The 17,455-nt window shown below is 41.0% G+C and overlaps 1 protein-coding gene across 3 annotated transcripts in view; it reads right to left on the reverse strand.

Annotated features, from left to right (window-relative positions):
* Positions 1-17,455, reverse strand: part of RSU1 (Ras suppressor protein 1) — a 187,122-nt gene that overhangs the window by 87,602 nt on the left and 82,065 nt on the right. For all 3 annotated transcript variants that reach the window (XR_005291112.2, XR_006279425.1, XM_038390226.2), the window contains exon 8: positions 7,139-7,271. Coding sequence is in view for 1 of the 3 variants with exons in the window: in XM_038390226.2 (XP_038246154.1) it covers positions 7,139-7,271 (133 nt within the window). In the remaining 2 variants the exon portion in view is untranslated. The remainder of the gene's footprint in view (positions 1-7,138; positions 7,272-17,455) is intronic.

The following is a 17,455-nucleotide window of genomic DNA, read 5'->3' on the forward strand; positions in this document are numbered from 1 at the left end:
GAGTATATTATAACTACTAAATCATAAAATACATCATGTCTTTGTCACTATTCTAGACATAAAATCCTGTGAGAATATGCTTACAACACAAAGGTCACTTTGAACGTTGACTAGAGACATGAATAAAAAAATAAAACATTTAGTTAAATCCTTCAAAGCCACAAGGCTGCCATTACCCATTAGAGCTTAGAAAGTTTTTCAGCTACTTCTCAGGTACTCACAGGAGACCACACGTGGTAGTTTAATTGCAAGCACAGGACAAACAGAATCAGTGCCCAAATTCAGCCATTACCCATACTTTCAAAAACGATCTTTTGCCTGGTCCATATTCTTTATAGCCCTTACAAGGCTGTCGGCTTGGCTTAGTGACCATATTTCCATCTGTGACCTACAAAGAGATCTGTGCTCAATGGGCCCACTGCATATGATAGATGACCAGATCATGACATACTACCCACCTGTTAGCACAAGTCTTCCCTCAATAATGAGGGCTGAAGAATTACCTGGTATCATTTCTCATGAAGGGCAAGAAAAAATTAAAGGAGATGAAAGACGCTACTAAAAACAGCAGCTGAGTTGAGTCGTGGTGGCTAACAGGGTCATATTTGGACATGAATAATACGATTCTTAATTTTGTATTTGGTGCCTAGATGCCATCTTGAAGTACAGTAACTCCTCACTTAGCATTGTAGTTATGTTCCTGAAAAATGTGACTAAGCGAAACGATGTTCAGCTAATCCAATTTCCCCATAAGAATTAATGTAAATAGGGGAGGTTAGGTTAGGTTCCAGGGAAATTTTTTTCACCCAACAAGGACTATATATATATATATATATATATATATATATATATATATATATATATATATATATATATGTATACACCGTGTAAGTTTAAACAATTTAATACTGTACACAGCAATGATGATTGTGAAGCTTGGTTGAGATGGTGAAATCAGAGGGTGGAAGAGGGTGGGGTATTTCCCAGGGAATGCTTTACTGCTAAATGATGAACCAGCACTGAGCTGAGCCCTCAAGGGTTAACACATTGTTGTTAATGTAGCCTCATACTCTCCAAGGCAGCACAAATGGAGGGAGGGGAGCCAGCATGGCAGACAGAGAGAGATATGCGCATTGCCCCTTTCAGTACGCTGACCCCACTCTAAGTACATTGCTTTTTAACAGGTTTCAGAGTAGCAGCTGTCTTAGTCTGTATTCGCAAAAAGAGACTGAGTACTTGTGGCACCTTAGAGACTAACAAATTTATTTGAGCATAAGCTTTCGTGAGCTATAGCTCACTTCATCGGATGCATTGGGTGGAAAATACAGAGGGGAGATTTATATACACACACACAGAGAACATGAAACAATGGGTTTTATCATACACACTGTAAGGAGAGCGATCACTTAAGATGAGCCATCACCAGCAGCGGGGGGGAGGGGGGGGGGGAGGAGGAGAAAAACCTTTCCTGGTGACAAGCAAGGTAGGCTATTTCCAGCAGTTAACAAGAACATCTGAGGAACAGTGGGGGGTGGGGTGGGGGGGAGAAATAACCCCTAGAACCCCGACCTGGGGTATTCTATCTGCTACCCAAGATCCATAAACCTGGAAATCCTGGACGCCCCATCATCTCAGGCATTGGCTGACAGCAGGATTGTCTGGCTATGTAGACTCCCTCCTCAGGCCCTACATTACCAGCACTCCCAGCTATCTTCGAGACACCACTGACTTCCTGAGGAAACTACAATCCATTGGTGATCTTCCTAAAAACACCATCCTAGTCACTATGGATGTAGAAGCCCTCTACACCAACATTCCACACAAAGATGGACTACAAGCCATCAGGAACAGTATCCCCGATAATGTCACAGCTAACCTGGTGGCTGAACTTTGTGACTTTGTCCTCACTCATAACTATTTCACATTTGGGGACAATGTATACCTTCAAATCAGCGGCACTGCGATGGGTACCCGCATGGCCCCACAGTATGCCAACATTTTTATGGCTGACTTAGAACAACGCTTCCTCAGCTCTCGTCCCCTTATGCCCCTACTCTACTTGCGCTACATTGATGACATCATCATCATCTGGACCCATGGAAAAGAAGCCCTTGAGGAATTCCCACCAGGATTTCAACAATTTCCATCCCACCATCAACCTCAGCCTGGACCAGTACACAAAGAGATCCACTTCCTGGACATTACAGTGCTAATACGCGATGGTCACATAAACACCACCCTATATCGGAAACCTATGACGGCTATTCCTACCTACATGCCTCTAGCTTTCATCCAGATCACACCACACGATCCATTGTCTACAGCCAAGCTCTACGATATAACTGCATTTGCTCCAACCCCTCAGACAGAGACAAACACCTACAAGATCTCTATCATGCATTCTTACAACTACAATACCCACCTGCTGAAGTGAAGAAACAGATTGACAGAGCCACAAGAGTACCCAGAAGTCACCTACTACAGGACAAGGTCCAACAAAGAAAATAACAGAACGCCACTAGCCATCACCTTCAGTCCCCAACTAAAACCTCTCCAATGCATCATCAAGGATCTACAACCTATCCTGAAGGACGACCCATCACTCTCACAGATCTTGGGAGACAGACCAGTCCTTGCTTACAGACAGCCCCCCAATTTGAAGCAAACACTCACCAGCAACCACACACCACACAACAGAACCACTAACCCAGGAACCTATCCTTGCAACAAAGCCCGTTGCCAACTCTGTCCACATATCTATTCAGGGGACACCATCATAAGGCCTAATCACATCAGCCACACTATCAGAGGCTCGTTCACCTGCGCATCTACGCATGTGATATATGCCATCATGTGCCAGCAATGCCCCTCTGCCATGTACACTGGTCAAACTGGGCAGTCTCTACGTAAAAGAATAAATGGACACAAATCAGACGTCAAGAATTATAACATTCTAAAACCAGTCGGAGAACGCTTCAATCTCTCCAGTCACTCGATTACAGACCTGAGGGTGGCTATCCTTCAACAAAAAAACTTCAAAAAACAGACTCCAAGGAGAGACTGCTGAATTGGAATTAATTTGCAAACCAGATACAATTAACTTAGGCTTGAATAGAGACTGGGAATGGATGAGTCATTACACAAAGTAAAACTATTTCAACCATGTTATTTCTCCCCCCACCCCACCCCCCCACTGTTCCTCAGATGTTCTTGTTAACTGCTGGAAATAGCCTACCTTGCTTGTCACCATGAAAGGTTTTCCTCCTTCCCCCCCATCCCCCTGTTGCTGGTGATGGCTCATCTTAAGTGACACCTTAGAGACTAACAAATTTATTTGAAAAGGAGTACTTGTGGCACCTTAGAGACTAACAAATTTATTTGAGCATAAGCTTTCGTGAGCTACAGCTCACTTCATCGGATGCATCCGATGAAGTGAGCTGTAGCTCACGAAAGCTTATGCTCAAATAAATTTGTTAGTCTCTAAGGTGCCACAATTACTCCTTTTCTTTTTGCGAATACAGACTAACACGGCTGCTACTCTGAAACTTGTCATCTTAAGTGATCGCTCTCCTTACAGTGTGTATGATAAAACCCATTGTTTCATGTTCTCTGTGTGTGTATATAAATCTCCCCTCTGTATTTTCCACCAAATGCATCCGATGAAGTGAGCTATAGCTCACGAAAGCTTATGCTCAAATAAATTTGTTAGCCACAAGTACTCCTTTTCTTATTGCCTTTTAAGTAGATCAGGAAGTTGAGACAGCAGCTGCTGCCTACAAGCTCCCTCCGTCCTGAGCCCTGTCGTGTGCCCCACTGCTCTATGGAGATGGGGTAAGCAGGGCGCAGGAGCAGTGGGACACCCTGACTTAAGTCACCCCTTTCCCTTCTCCCCCTCCCACCCCGCACAGCAAGCAGGAAGCTCCTGGGAGCAGCTCCAAGGCAGAGGGCAGGAGCAGCACAAGACAGTGAGGGGAGGGTCAGCTGAACTGCCAGCAATTGATAGCCTGCTGGGAAGCTGCCACACAGGGAACTTAGGGGAGCGGGGAGCTGATGGGGGGCTGCTGGTCCATCCTGGTTCCAAGCCCACACCAGCTGGCTGCAACGGGCTGCTCTTCCTGCAAGCAGTGGACAAAGCAGGCAACTGCCAAACAACATTATAAGGGAGCATTGCACAACTTTAAACAAGCATGCTCCCTAATTGATCAGCAACGTAACAACGAAACAACATTAACTGGGATGACTTTAAGTGAAGAGTTACTGTAAGTATTAAAAATGTGCATATAGGTAGGTATGTGGATAGACATTTTTACCATAGGCACATACATTCTTCAGAAGTATTAGCCTTACGCATCAGGTAGTAACTAGGGCAGGAACACTATGGAAAGGATGAAAAATGGAACTAACTTTAAAAAAAGTTTGCTTTAAAATGGCTGGTAGCCGTAAGGAATCAGGGTCTGCAGCAGACTAGTCTCCAGGAAGACTCATCAACACAAAGGGCCTGCAGCAGGCTGCCTCATTAGCCATGCAACCTGACTGGCTGCAGAGGCCCGCTCTTAAGCCAGCAGCAGCTCACTGCCTTCTCATAGCTCATACAAGCCACTGTGCCTGCTCCTGCATTACCTTGTTCCTGCTGCACCAGCCTTGCACCCAGCCTTGCCTCCGTCCTGTCCATACCTGGTTCCAGTATCCAGTTTTTGCCTTCTGGTTTGACCCTTGGCTTTGGCTCCCAATGACTGACCGACTCTGACCACTAGGCCTTCTGTCCGCTTCAGGTCACTAGGCTAGACTGCCCTCATTCTGGTCAGCTGACACATTGAGAAGCCCTCGAATTGGGGCCAGCGGCTCTCAGCGTTAGCACTGACCCTACTAAGGCCCCAGCGGAACTGGCGGATGCTATCTGGAACCTGCAGTTGCAAGTAACCATCCTGTAATCGCAGACTGCGGCCCTTTAGGCACAGATTGCTCTGCTGGCTTCTCCTGCTCCACCTCTCCCAGAGCTGAAGATTCCACTGCCCAACAAATTTAATGGAGATTGGGACAAGTTTTGGGGATTTCTGCACTAATGTCAGCTCCTGTTCCTCCTATGCCCCCAATCATTCACCTCAGACCAGGCCTGTGTGGGGCTCATCTTAAATTTGTTGACTGGGGGAGCCTTGGCCTGGTCTTCCCCACTCCTGGAAGAAGTCCAACCCCCTCTTGCAAAACTTAGAGGAATTCATTCAAGCTATGTCCATCATCTTTGGTGACCCCAAGTGGGTGTGGACCAACAAAATAACCCTTTAGGCATTACGGCAGGGGGCCGGCCTGTAGCCAAGTACACAGGTGAATTTCATTGTTAGGTTTCTCACACGAGGTGGAATGATGTGGCACAGCACCACCATTTCCACCTAGGGTTAAATCAGATGAAGAAGGAGCTTTCCTGGGTGGAGCTTCCATCTAGTTTGGACAGCCGGATTGAACTGTGCATCTAAATCCTGGATCACCTTTCAGAGCGGCGCCCTGAGCGTACCTCAAATTTCCAGAAGCTGCCACTCCCCCCAGGCCTTTGACACCCCATGCACATTGGTCTTCCTTGGCATCAGAGCTCATGCAGGCCGACCAGATTCACCCGCACCTCTCTGACTCAGAGAAGCATCAACCCTGAGCTTTACGCGTTATCTATATTGTGAGGGACCCAGCCATCTTGCCGTGATGTGTCCCCCACAACAGACTCAGACAGAACCAGGGCCAGAAAATGCCAGATCCCCAATCTAATACAGATTTCAGGCTGTTAATACACACAATTTCTTCTCCTTCCTCAAACTTATGAGTGACATTATCTAAACAGAATAACTACTTTTGTACCAATCACCCATTTAACAATGATACTTTGTATCAGCGTAAAAGTTAAACTGTATGGGTCTATCAAATACTGTAAGGTAATTTTTAAAGTTTTCTCTTGGTTGAATGATCCAGTGGAATCAGAGTTCAATTTTGCATAAGGTTACAGACATCTTACGGAGGAAACTACTACACCCACTTCTCAGCCTAGTGATTTCCTTAATGAGAAAAAAGATACAATACCTTGAAATATGCTGTGAAAGGAAAAAAGGGTTGGAGGAGGAGAAGCAAAAGCCTACGATTAGACAGAAAAGATGAAAATCTCATCAGGCGGAGATTAGTTCTGACATCTTTTACATTCATAGTTAGTTTGCTTTAGGATATAAAATGTCACGACCTGTTAACCTGACTGTGCCACCTCTTACAAATTACACCACACAAAATCAAATGCAAGTGGAAAAATATGTCCGCAGCAGGTCAAATCTAAAGGAAACAGGTTGGCGGGGGTGGGGGTGAGGGTAAACCAGAATCAATCACAATCTCTCTCTCTCCCCCCCACCTGCCCCATGAGTCCGGGGCACAGTCTCATTATTGCAGATGTTGAACAAAAGTATAGCCAATATTTTCAACACATGGTCCAAAAATCAATCATTTATACACTCAAAGTTTAAAGAAACATTTTTTCTGTTTATTTGCATGTGCATACATTTTGCTGTTATGTATTTTGGTTACATTAAGAAGGGTTTCATATCAGTGCAGGAGCAGTTTCATGTCTACACACTTCTAATATCATTGTTTCTCTGAATTCTCCCTTTATTGCAACCAAATACCTGTTTCAATTTGTAAACGGCTCCTGCACATCCCTAAAAGTATTACTCCTAACATGACTTGCCAAGCTCTGATCTTGTAAGCCTCCCATGCTTCCTCAGTGAAGTTTATAAATTGAACACCAAAAGCAGGGACAGTGTCATATGGGTATTGTATTTTCCTAATATGGCTAAGCCACACCTGTTTGCTTTCTTGTGGATCAATTTTCTGAATAAAAATTCAGCAATTTACAGTAAAATGTGTACAAAGTTGCATATTTTTATTTAAAATCAAGCTATTGTGTAGGTTGTGAAACTGTGCTAAAAACCATTATTGGTTATACACATTTATTCCATGCACTTACCTTAACAGGAGATTATTTAGTAAGTAACATTGCAAAAGTTTTCTGTTTTCTTGGTTTTCATGCTTAGTGCACTATCAAGCTGCAAGGACTTTGTTAAATGCTCCACAGAAAAAGCTATAACATAATACAATAAAGATCTATACTTACTACTTATACGTTTCTGAACGAATATATTCAAAAACATGAGACACTCCCAGCTGGAACTGATCTGCTATAGGGGTAACCCAGGGATTATTCTCTGCTTTGAAGACTTGCTTTTGTCCAGTCAAATCCAAATTACCTAAAAGGGATTAAACAAAAGGGCATGTGAAAAGGAAATCTCTTATCCTAAACAAATTAATCACTGTATACAATTATTTTCATTGTTTGAAAGAGTCTGAGTACCCATTCAAAGCAAATGCCAATATTTTCAGGCTTAATATGAGGAAGAGGTGGGCATATTAGCTCCTTCCATGCTATATAATATGGATGTAGAGCCAAACTTCACCCTATTTACTTCATTGGTGTTGCAGTACTCACAGCCAGGATGAATTAGGCCCAATGAATTTTAAATGTAATCCTACTATATTTCTTCACATTTATTCATCAAAATAAGTCTTAAAAATGGGACTTGATGCATAGGCTCCGAGCTGGCCTTCTGCACACGAGATACATTTCAATCATTTAGCACTACTACTACTACAACAGATGTGAGTTTAGAACTTGAGGTTTCCTGATTCCCAATTTAGTACTTATTTTTTTTAGATGACACTAGCTATTTGGGGGCATAAAAGGTTTATGCTAATTTATACCATTAAAAATAACCTTGACCTTGAAGGACAACTCCACAGTAGTATTCTTGGTCACATTGCTTAGCAGGAATGAACAATGGCAACACTTTTTTCCATAGGTACAGCCCAATGTTGCAGTTTATTTCCAATATCACTACCACAAGCCCAAGTCTAATGAAAAATCCCCAGCTGGTGTTTTTCCAGTACCAAATGTTTAGCTTGTGCAACAGCCTACAGCTTATGTTGGTTATAGCTATCAGTCCAGAATACAGAAATGTATACCTATAACCTGCCAATATAGCTATTATTTCAACAAGACTTGAGAGATTTATTTGAAGTGTCATTGATTTTTCTTTTCCTAAATTCTCCCTCCAGAAAGGTAGAGAAGTACATTCCCAACTGAAATTCCTCATAAGGAGACATTATGCTATACTCCAGTTTTATACAGAGTCATTGTCCTAGCTATACAAATAATTATCTGCATTCTCTAAATTAACTGTTCACACATATATTTAAAATTGTAACATTTTGTAACATTATGGATGTCATGATCAGGGAATATAACAACAGCTGTGAGAAAGTAAAAAACTGTTGTAGATGAAGTGGGAAAATAAAAATAGCATTTTTCACATAATCAAACTATGTAGCTTAAAATTAAAGCATCAAGTCTGGAAGGCAAGCCTAACCAAGCTGTTACCTCTATATGGAGTAAATATGTGCTTATTTTTCAAATTAATGCCATTCGTACATATAGAGTGAATGCGTTCGTATGGATATAATAGCATCTGCAAGCGGTCTCTTGGCTGGCTCAGTTAAAACCTCACCATTCTCTGCATTATATTTAAGCCTTAATACAGCTCTCTCTGTGAAAAAGGGTTATCATAATTAGAGTATAGCTAGACCATTATACTGTGCGAAAAGATGACACTTGTCTCATATTGGCCTATCAACAAGTTACCATTACCTCAGCAAAAATCATCTGTCAGGTTGTCTGAGGTCTGTTCTGTTTTTAAGTAACAACATGCAGGAAGCATTTCACCCCTCTGTCAGTCAGACAGCAATTGCCCTAACTGCCTTATGCTTCAGTGCTTCTAGTGAGGAGCCTCACACCCATCTCCTTTATTAGAGGACTCGGCAGCATTTGTGTTCTAACAAGGATGAGGCAGCAGGATTAAGCACTGTGACAAAGAGGATCTAATAAGATAGAATCTATGCTGGCTGGCTCAAAGACACAGATTCACACTGTTCACTATTCAGTTTAAGGCATAGGCCACTAGGGAAGGAAGCCAGCACTGTGATTACCAGTAACCCTCTGACCAATGCTACTATGAAGATCATACATCACTCAGAGGCTTATTCTGCAATTGCAAATTGGATTTTCCCATTTTATTACCTGCAAAAGAACCACATACATTTGTCTCCAAAGCCATCAACACAGTAAGTGCTCACTTACAATTATAATTCTGTAAGCAGTACATCAAAATAAAATGATCAATCTGTGTACAACTTCTATAAACAGTTAAATTCAGAAAGATAAATTTGGCTCCATTATAGGGCAAATGCGATTTTGCTTATGGAAATGGACTATACTTTTCCAAAAATCTCACCAGAAAGGTCCTTAGCTGAGCACTCCAATCCCGAGTTGGTTCAGTAAATTACTGTCCATACTAAATAACCAGGGGAATTCTGCCTGAAACTCTCACCTCCTCACTGTTGTGTTCCCGCTGTAGATTCTTAATACCATACAGATAATTTACATGTAAACAATTCAAAGGAATGACATTCTCCTGAAACCAAAGAGGTCTTATAGAAAAAGGAGGTTTCCTAAACAAAATTAACTTTTGATGCATATGTGAAAAAGGGCATCACTCAATTTTCTTCTTCCTCTCACTTGGGGGAGATGGGGGGGGGGGAAGAAAAAAGGATAAGCCACATCTAGTTATTTCACGTTATGGAGGTTGGGCACAAACTTATTTGGGAGATTTAGTAAACTCACAAGTCTATAGCTCCAAACCAGGAATAAATTCCACCCCTTAGTATGATAGTTGAGGAGGCATTTCCCTTGGGTTCGCTCCTGGCAGAAACAGGGCAGCTACTGCTGGGCAGGGGCAGTGGGAGTTCAAACGTCACAGATTTTCTACGAAAAGGATCCAGGAACCAACTATGCTGCTGTCGAATGGGAACTAGTAACCCTCCCATGCTCAGGGCATTGAACAGCAAGAGACCAGGTGTTTTGAAAAACAGTGAGTGAGTCAAGGTCTGTCTGTCTGTGAGTGGAGGAGAAAGGATGGGGCACTGAACTTTAAAATCCCTACCCCAAAACAATACAGCCACCAGACAAGGAGGGGAGCCACAGCTAGCACATAAAGCACCACAAGCAGACACAGGGGGTTTGACTAGATCCATCCCAGTCCCTCCTCCCTTTCTGAAATGGAGGTAGAAGGAATGAAGGCAATGCAGAGAACACTTTCACCAAAAAGGGCATACAAGTTAGCAAGGAAGAAGCAGTTTTACAGATGCAAAATTGGACTTCTGGTAGCACTACAAAAGTCACTCTTACAAACGTATCATATAGGTAGCCTTGGAATGATTAGATTTTTTTATCAGTACATTTGGAAAACGTCTATTTCACCACAGACACACACAAACTGACCAAAACAGTATTTCCAAAGACAGCAATTGAAATTTATAGACAGGCAAAATAAGGCATTCCAAAGTAAGGCATTCCAGTGATTTAGACTTCTGAATTAGGTTGGTTACAAATGGACTAGCGAATGAATAGTAAAAACATGTACTATTTGTCAATTTAAGGATATTTACTTTGTATATTTTGACATGGACTGTTGACAATTTGTGTTTTAATGATTTATAAAGCTTTACTTTTTGAATCTCAGTGTCTATTGTTCTTAAATAAATGTCTGACACCACCTCCCCTGCACAATTTCCCACAACAGTGAAAATTTAAAATATAGATAGAAGATCTAAAATATACTTAAAAAGGATCAGTATCTGTCAAAAGTATAAAACACAAAAATCAAATTCTGCCCAGCCTACAAATATGCACATGGACAATGTTGCAGCCATAAATGTTTTTATACAAGTTATGTTCACAGCTACAATATTCATTGTGACATCTTACTTCCCAGGGCAAGGGTATGTACCAAGTGGAGTTCAAAAGTGACACTGAAAATGACTAGAAAGAATGGCCCTGACTCTGGGCCCTGCTCTAGCAGCACAAAGCAGCTGGAAAGCTGGGAGATTTGGTCCCCTGAACATTCCCCCTACCTAAAGGAGGATTCCTCAAGTGTTAGTGTTGACTCAGCAGCTCTTATGCCACCCCCTTCGCCCCCCCGGACAGGGGGCACAGGCAGGGGAAAAGGGTCATGGCAGTTCTATGTGCATTTTCAAACCGTACTGTACATACTATCCCAAAGATTTTAGGAAGTTTTGATACTGCTATACTAAGAAGATTACACCAAATCCCTCTGATATTTTTAGCAAGTTAAACACAAAATTGCTTCTGGTAAAAATCCAGTGCTGAAGAATGAATCATAAAATGTAAGTGTGTTGGAGATTGCACTTATTTTTGTTTTGTTCTTTCCAACTACCTCAATCCATTTAAAAATACCTATACTTTATCAGAGAAAATTTAGTATTTCTAATACACTGGTATTATGGTGTAATACAATAGGCCTGTGATTCTCTTCTCAGTTATGAGTGCAAATCAGAAGTAACTAGTCAATGATGTCACGCTTGGGCCTAGTCTACACTAGCAATTTACTTCAATATAGCTATGTCTCCAAGGTGTATGAAAAATCCATACTCCTGAGAGATATCTATATAACCAGTGTAGTCCGGCACTTGGTCAATGGAAGTATTCTTCCGTCGACCTAGCTACCGCCTCTTGGCGAGGTGGATTACCTACACTGATGGGAGAAGCCGTCCCTTCGGCGTAGGTAGGGTCTACACTGAAGTGACACAGTGTCACAGTTGCAGTGTTTTAAGTATAGACACCCTCAAGTACATCTAGTCTGAGAGGACAATGAGGTCAAATCTATTTTTAAAATACAATAATGCAACTGTTGGACCTCCCCCTCAAATGCTTTTCAAATTATGACATCTGAACACTTGAAAATTTTTTTTTGCTAAACTATACTTAACTACCCCATTTTACAGCCCAATTCACTTTGCTGCCAACCAGGAAAGGCATGAGGCCTGATTCTCCATTTGCCATTTACAGCTTTTTAAAACAAGTGCAAAGTGGATGTAAAATGCTATCAAATTAGGACAATGACATTTGACGTCCCTTTACAGAGGTGTAAAATACTACACAAAATTTGAGGAGAATCAGGTCTCTGATTCTGATCTTGCTTACAATGGTGTAAATCAAAAGTAACTTCAATTATTTTAAAGGATCAATGAATTACCACTGATGCTTGGCTATCAGGCCAGCACAAATCTAAGCAGCATGAGAGTGCCAATAGACAGAGCTCCAGATGCCATCCCTGAACTCTGTGGGAAGGAGAAGGGTCCCCTTCCTCCGCTTCTGCTCCTCCTCCTCCACCATTTTTTAGGGCTGGCGACCTCAGAGTCAGTGTTTCAGGGCTATGGGGTTCAAATCCACGAGGATGACAGGAGGAGGGAGGGTGAAAATTCAGGCTCAGCAAAGTCAAGGAGTGGAGCTGAAGGTGAAATAGGCAGCTGCTTTATTAGACTGCATGCAGGATCAGCAAAAGGAAACTTCCTTGCTAAGAAGAATACACTTTGTGGCATAATTTACAATAAGTGGCCTTTTTGTAGGTCTGGGACTTAATTTACCCCCATGCTAAACTAGTGTCTTGACCAGCCTTGGGTGAAACTCAGGGATTTCACCACTGAAATTAACAAAAATGCTCTGCTGCTAAGGCATCTCCACCTTAGGAATGCCCCTAAAAAGAGTTATAATACCAAGGGTTGTAAAGTAGAGACACCCTGGGCACTGGAAAGTTTTAAGAAGGATACAGAAAGACCCAACAAATGGTAATATAGACAAGATAAGCTTTGATCATGGAATTCATGCTGACTATCTGTACAAAGGAGGTCATAAATAAGTTACAATTTGGGCATTAGAGATAAAATGTAAAGACAACTTGAGCAGGGAGGAGGAAACATGGGTACCAGCGCATGATTGGTTAAATTTTGTTACTTGGGGGTATTGGATAATGTGATAGGTTTTGAAGAGTTAAAGGAGGTAACTAGTTTTATTTCTATAATGTAAATGAAAAACAATGCTCCCTGGGAACCGTCTCCAGACTGCAGTTCAACATCAAGCTGCTATAACTCTTATCCCTCTGCAGGACCGTGACGTGCAGAGGCATCGCCAGGAAACCCCAGATCAGTGGATCTTGACTGGCCACTGGGTAAAGTTTGCCTGTATATTGGGAGTGGTGAACATAATAGATTTGCTTGGCATATGTATTCTGTGTGTGTGCTAATAAATAGATGTTTAGAACACAGCTGTGTTCTTTCATTGGGAAAAGGTTCCGCAGACCCGTACAGCCCTGAGCCCTGTGGGTAAGAGTATGTGCCGTATGTCCCAAGCCCTTGGAAGGAAAAGGGTGGAGGTGCCTAAATTGATCAGGTCACGCCTTGAACCCTCAGTAGGGTAGAGGACATTTATGGTACCTAAATATGAACTGGAGCCACAAAGTTTGGCTTGAGCAGGGGGCTTGAGCTTTAACCCTCAGCAAAACTCCAAAATAGCTTACTGCTATGCCTAGCATATTCCGCTACCCTGAACATACCCCACGGAGCTATACAATCCTCTGGCTTACTAAGTGCCATCTGAAGCAATAGTAAATGGACTTGTTTAAATATTCAAAGTTTATTTTGCGACAAAACAAAACACTGCAATGACTCAACTGATTATTTTTCAACATTCACATTCATACCGTTAACCACCCTTAAAAGTATTAGGCAATATTTTTCTTTTTCCTTAATTCTGATGGCATAAATTGACATTGGGTGAACATTCACAGACTGCTCAAGTATCTGCAAAATCTCACCAAAACAGAGAATGGATTACTACACAATCAAATCTTGATTTCAGAAAATAAAGCAGAAGACAATGTGATTGCTAACTATCATGCTGATCAGTATTGTCTCATTGCTTTCTTCTGCTCCTTCTGTTGGTTATATCCAGCAGTTGTCTTTTACCTTAAACTCCTCAGGGCAAGAACTCTTTCAGTTCTGTGTTTGTACAGTGACTAGTACAGTGGAGCCCCAAGTCATGATTGGGACTTCCAGGCACTCTCAATACAAACAAGATGAAGAACAAGAGCAGCACGCACTTCCTACTCCACAAACTCTAAGGCGCATTTGTACTACTTTAAAAATAATAGCTGTATTAAAATAATTAAACAATTGTGACATTTTAGAAATGAAAGCTGGCATTCAGCCTAGAAATATATCCTGACTGAAATGCCAGCACAACAATTCTGCTTAATGGGCTAAAATTATCCCTAGTGAAGCACCATTAAGAATAACGGAGTTATACCAGGGATAATTTTTGGCTCTATAGCATAATCTCCCTAACTTTTTTCTGTTTGCTCCTTCCCCTCACCACTCTTTCCCCCCTTTTCTGCAATATGCTACTCTACTGTCCTCAAAATTAGTCCTTATGTGTTATCATGCAAATTTTTCTTACAGGTGGCATTGAGACTGAAATTTAAATGTTCTTTTCCATTACAACTCTGAGGAGAGACACACACACACAAATGTGAGGAAAGAAATTAATTTTATTTTTTTATTTAGATATAAATACCCCTGAATCCAATTTTATTAAAGGCTAAGTAAGGGATCAACCTACTACACAAAACCTAAACTTCGGATATATGTAAAAATGTATCTATCTTGGTTTGTTTTAGCTTTGCTTTACACTCTAGGCTTTATAATTTTTATTACTTCAGTGCCATGTTCTTTTCTTTCAATAGCAAGAGAGGAACTGGCATAAGTGCGGGGTGGAAGAAGTATCATGAATACTATGTCATAAAATAGGTACTAAGATAATTAACCATGAATAATATGATTATGATGTTTGTTTAAATGGAATGTAACAACTAGTTTGTATTTCAGAAAGTTTTATCAAGCAAGACTAATTTTTAAGCAAGCCTGAACATTTGCAGGCTGTGGATTAGTAATTTACATGATGCTCTATGAAAGGTAAGAGCATCTCTGATTTGAAGCTCTCCCGTTTTGAAGGGCTAGTAACAGAAGAGATGGAGAAAGGTTATTATAAAGAAGTAATAAGACAGCACCATGGAAAGATTCATTCTACATAAACTGTGTGTGACTTGGTCTTTTCTGGCATTAGATTAAAAACAATCAAAATATTCAATACGATAAAAAACCTATAACTCCATGACGTATCTAAAATTTACATTGCTCGTTAATGAACTTCTATTTATTAAAAGAAAATACCACCTACTAAAAATGGAGTTAGACTGAAGCACCCCCAAAAACGCAGATGTGGCGAGACTACATAGTATTGTTATGCTTTTGTTATTTTGCTCCAAAGATCTTTTACTGCAGAAGTAACTATCATTTGGATTCACCAACATTTTGGAGTAGTAGTGGGCATAATTTTTGCTTACCCTGAAATTTCCTCAAACTGACCTGAAATAAGGAAAAAATAAATATGTTTATGGAAAATGGTTCAAACTTAAAAAAAAAAAAAAAACAAAACAAAACAAAAAAACACACACAAAAAACAGAAATCACATCCCTGACAAACCAAACACTTCACATTGCTAGCTGTTGGAAAAAGGGAAGAGATAAAGCATACCTATCTGCCTCTTCTCCTGCAAAGAGGCAGGACAGTTAGCAGAGGAGTTGATTATGGAGGGCAGGTTCTTGAGGCCCTATTCAGGACAGCAAGACTGGAAGACATCCTTGGGAAAGAGAAGTCTAAATGATCTATTGATATTCAGATTCTAAAACCTGAAACTAAACTGCATTTTCCAGTTACCACCAACTAGAGCAACACAAGCAAAAAGTTTACGAAATTGTATAGGCATTCTGACAACTTTCCAGGCTTAAATGAGAGAACCGTTTCAATGAACTAATTCAGCGGTTCTCAAACTTCATTGCATTGTGACTCCGTTCTGACAACAAAAATTACGACAACTCCAAGACTGAAGACTGAGCTTGCCTGAGGCCCGTTGCCCACACGGGGGTTGGGGGGGAAAAAAGCTGAAGCCCAAGGGCTTCTACCCTGGGCAATGGGCTTGGGCTTGAGCTTGAGACTTGCTGGGGCCCAGAGCCAACACCAGCCTTGGTAACTCCATTAAAATGGGGTTGCAACCCACTTTGGAATCCTGACCCACAGTTTGAGAACCTGAAACTAACAGGTTCATAGATTAACTACAGAAGATCATCTAGTTTGTCACCCTGTATATCACAAGCCATTCAATTTCACCCAGCTACCGCTGTATTGAGCACAATAACTTGTCTTGAATGAAGCATATCTAACAGAAAAATAATCCAGTCTGGATCTGAAGACATCCACCATTTCCCTCCCTGTTAAAAATATGTGCCTAATTTCTAATTTGAATTTGTCTGGTTTTAGCTTCCAAACAATGTTTTTTGTTCTGGCCTCTCTGTTAAATTAAAGAGACCTTTACTACCTGGCATTTTCTCCCCGTGAAAGTACTTATATACTGCCTTGCATAATGACAGGTTTCAGAGTAGCAGCCGTGTTAGTCTGTATTCGCAAAAAGAAAAGGAGTACTTGTGGCACCTTAGAGACTAAAACATTTATTTGAGCATAAGCTTTCGTGAGCTACAGCTCACTTCATCGGATGCATTCAGTGGAATACATCCGATGAAGTGAGCTGTAGCTCACGAAAGCTTATGCTCAAATAAATTTGTTAGTTAGTCTCTAAGGTGCCACAAGTACTCCTTTTCTTTTTACTTATATACTGTGATCAAGTCACTTCTCAATCTTCTTTTTCATAAGCTAAACAGACTGAGCTCTAAGTTTATTCTGCTTAAATCTAGCCTATTTAACTATTCTATCTGCACTTGTAACACCTATTGTCTGTGGAAAAACTCAGCCAAAAAGACCAAGGAAGGAATATGCATGTCAATAGACTGCAATTTCAACCTTTGTATCCTGAAGTGATGTGCAGCAAACTGGTACTCTTGCTAGTGTTGTTTCAGTTCTGTGGATAGAAGACTTGAGTCTCCAGCACTGTTCCACCTGAATTTTTCATAGGTGTTAAAAACACAGTGAATTTAATCCTCTTTCAAATATTTATATGAAATTCAAACATCATAATAAAGGTCAGCTGAAATTATACCAAAGCATAATGGAAAGTCAGGCATTAGGGGACTTGACTGAAAAATGTGTCAAGTTTGAATATGAGCCTTAGAAAAAACAGAATGCATAAAATGAGCTGAACTTCTCCAGTATACAAAATTTTAGGCAATAAGCACAGGAGAAAAATGTAACTGAGCCAATTAGACAAACTCAGGGTTCTGTACTTCAAGTCACTGGAAAATTGGTGACTCATTTCTGTTATGCTTAAGATAAAGGGGAGAACCCTAGTCAATTTCTACCACCAGATATATACAACAAATCCGACCTTAGAGGAATGATTAGAGAATCAGTAAACTTATTAGCATTCATAGATAAAAGCCATGAAATGAGAACTTC

The sequence above is a fragment of the Dermochelys coriacea genome, chromosome 2 (assembly GCF_009764565.3).
Source record: "Dermochelys coriacea isolate rDerCor1 chromosome 2, rDerCor1.pri.v4, whole genome shotgun sequence".
Classification (NCBI taxonomy): Eukaryota; Metazoa; Chordata; order Testudines; family Dermochelyidae; genus Dermochelys; species Dermochelys coriacea.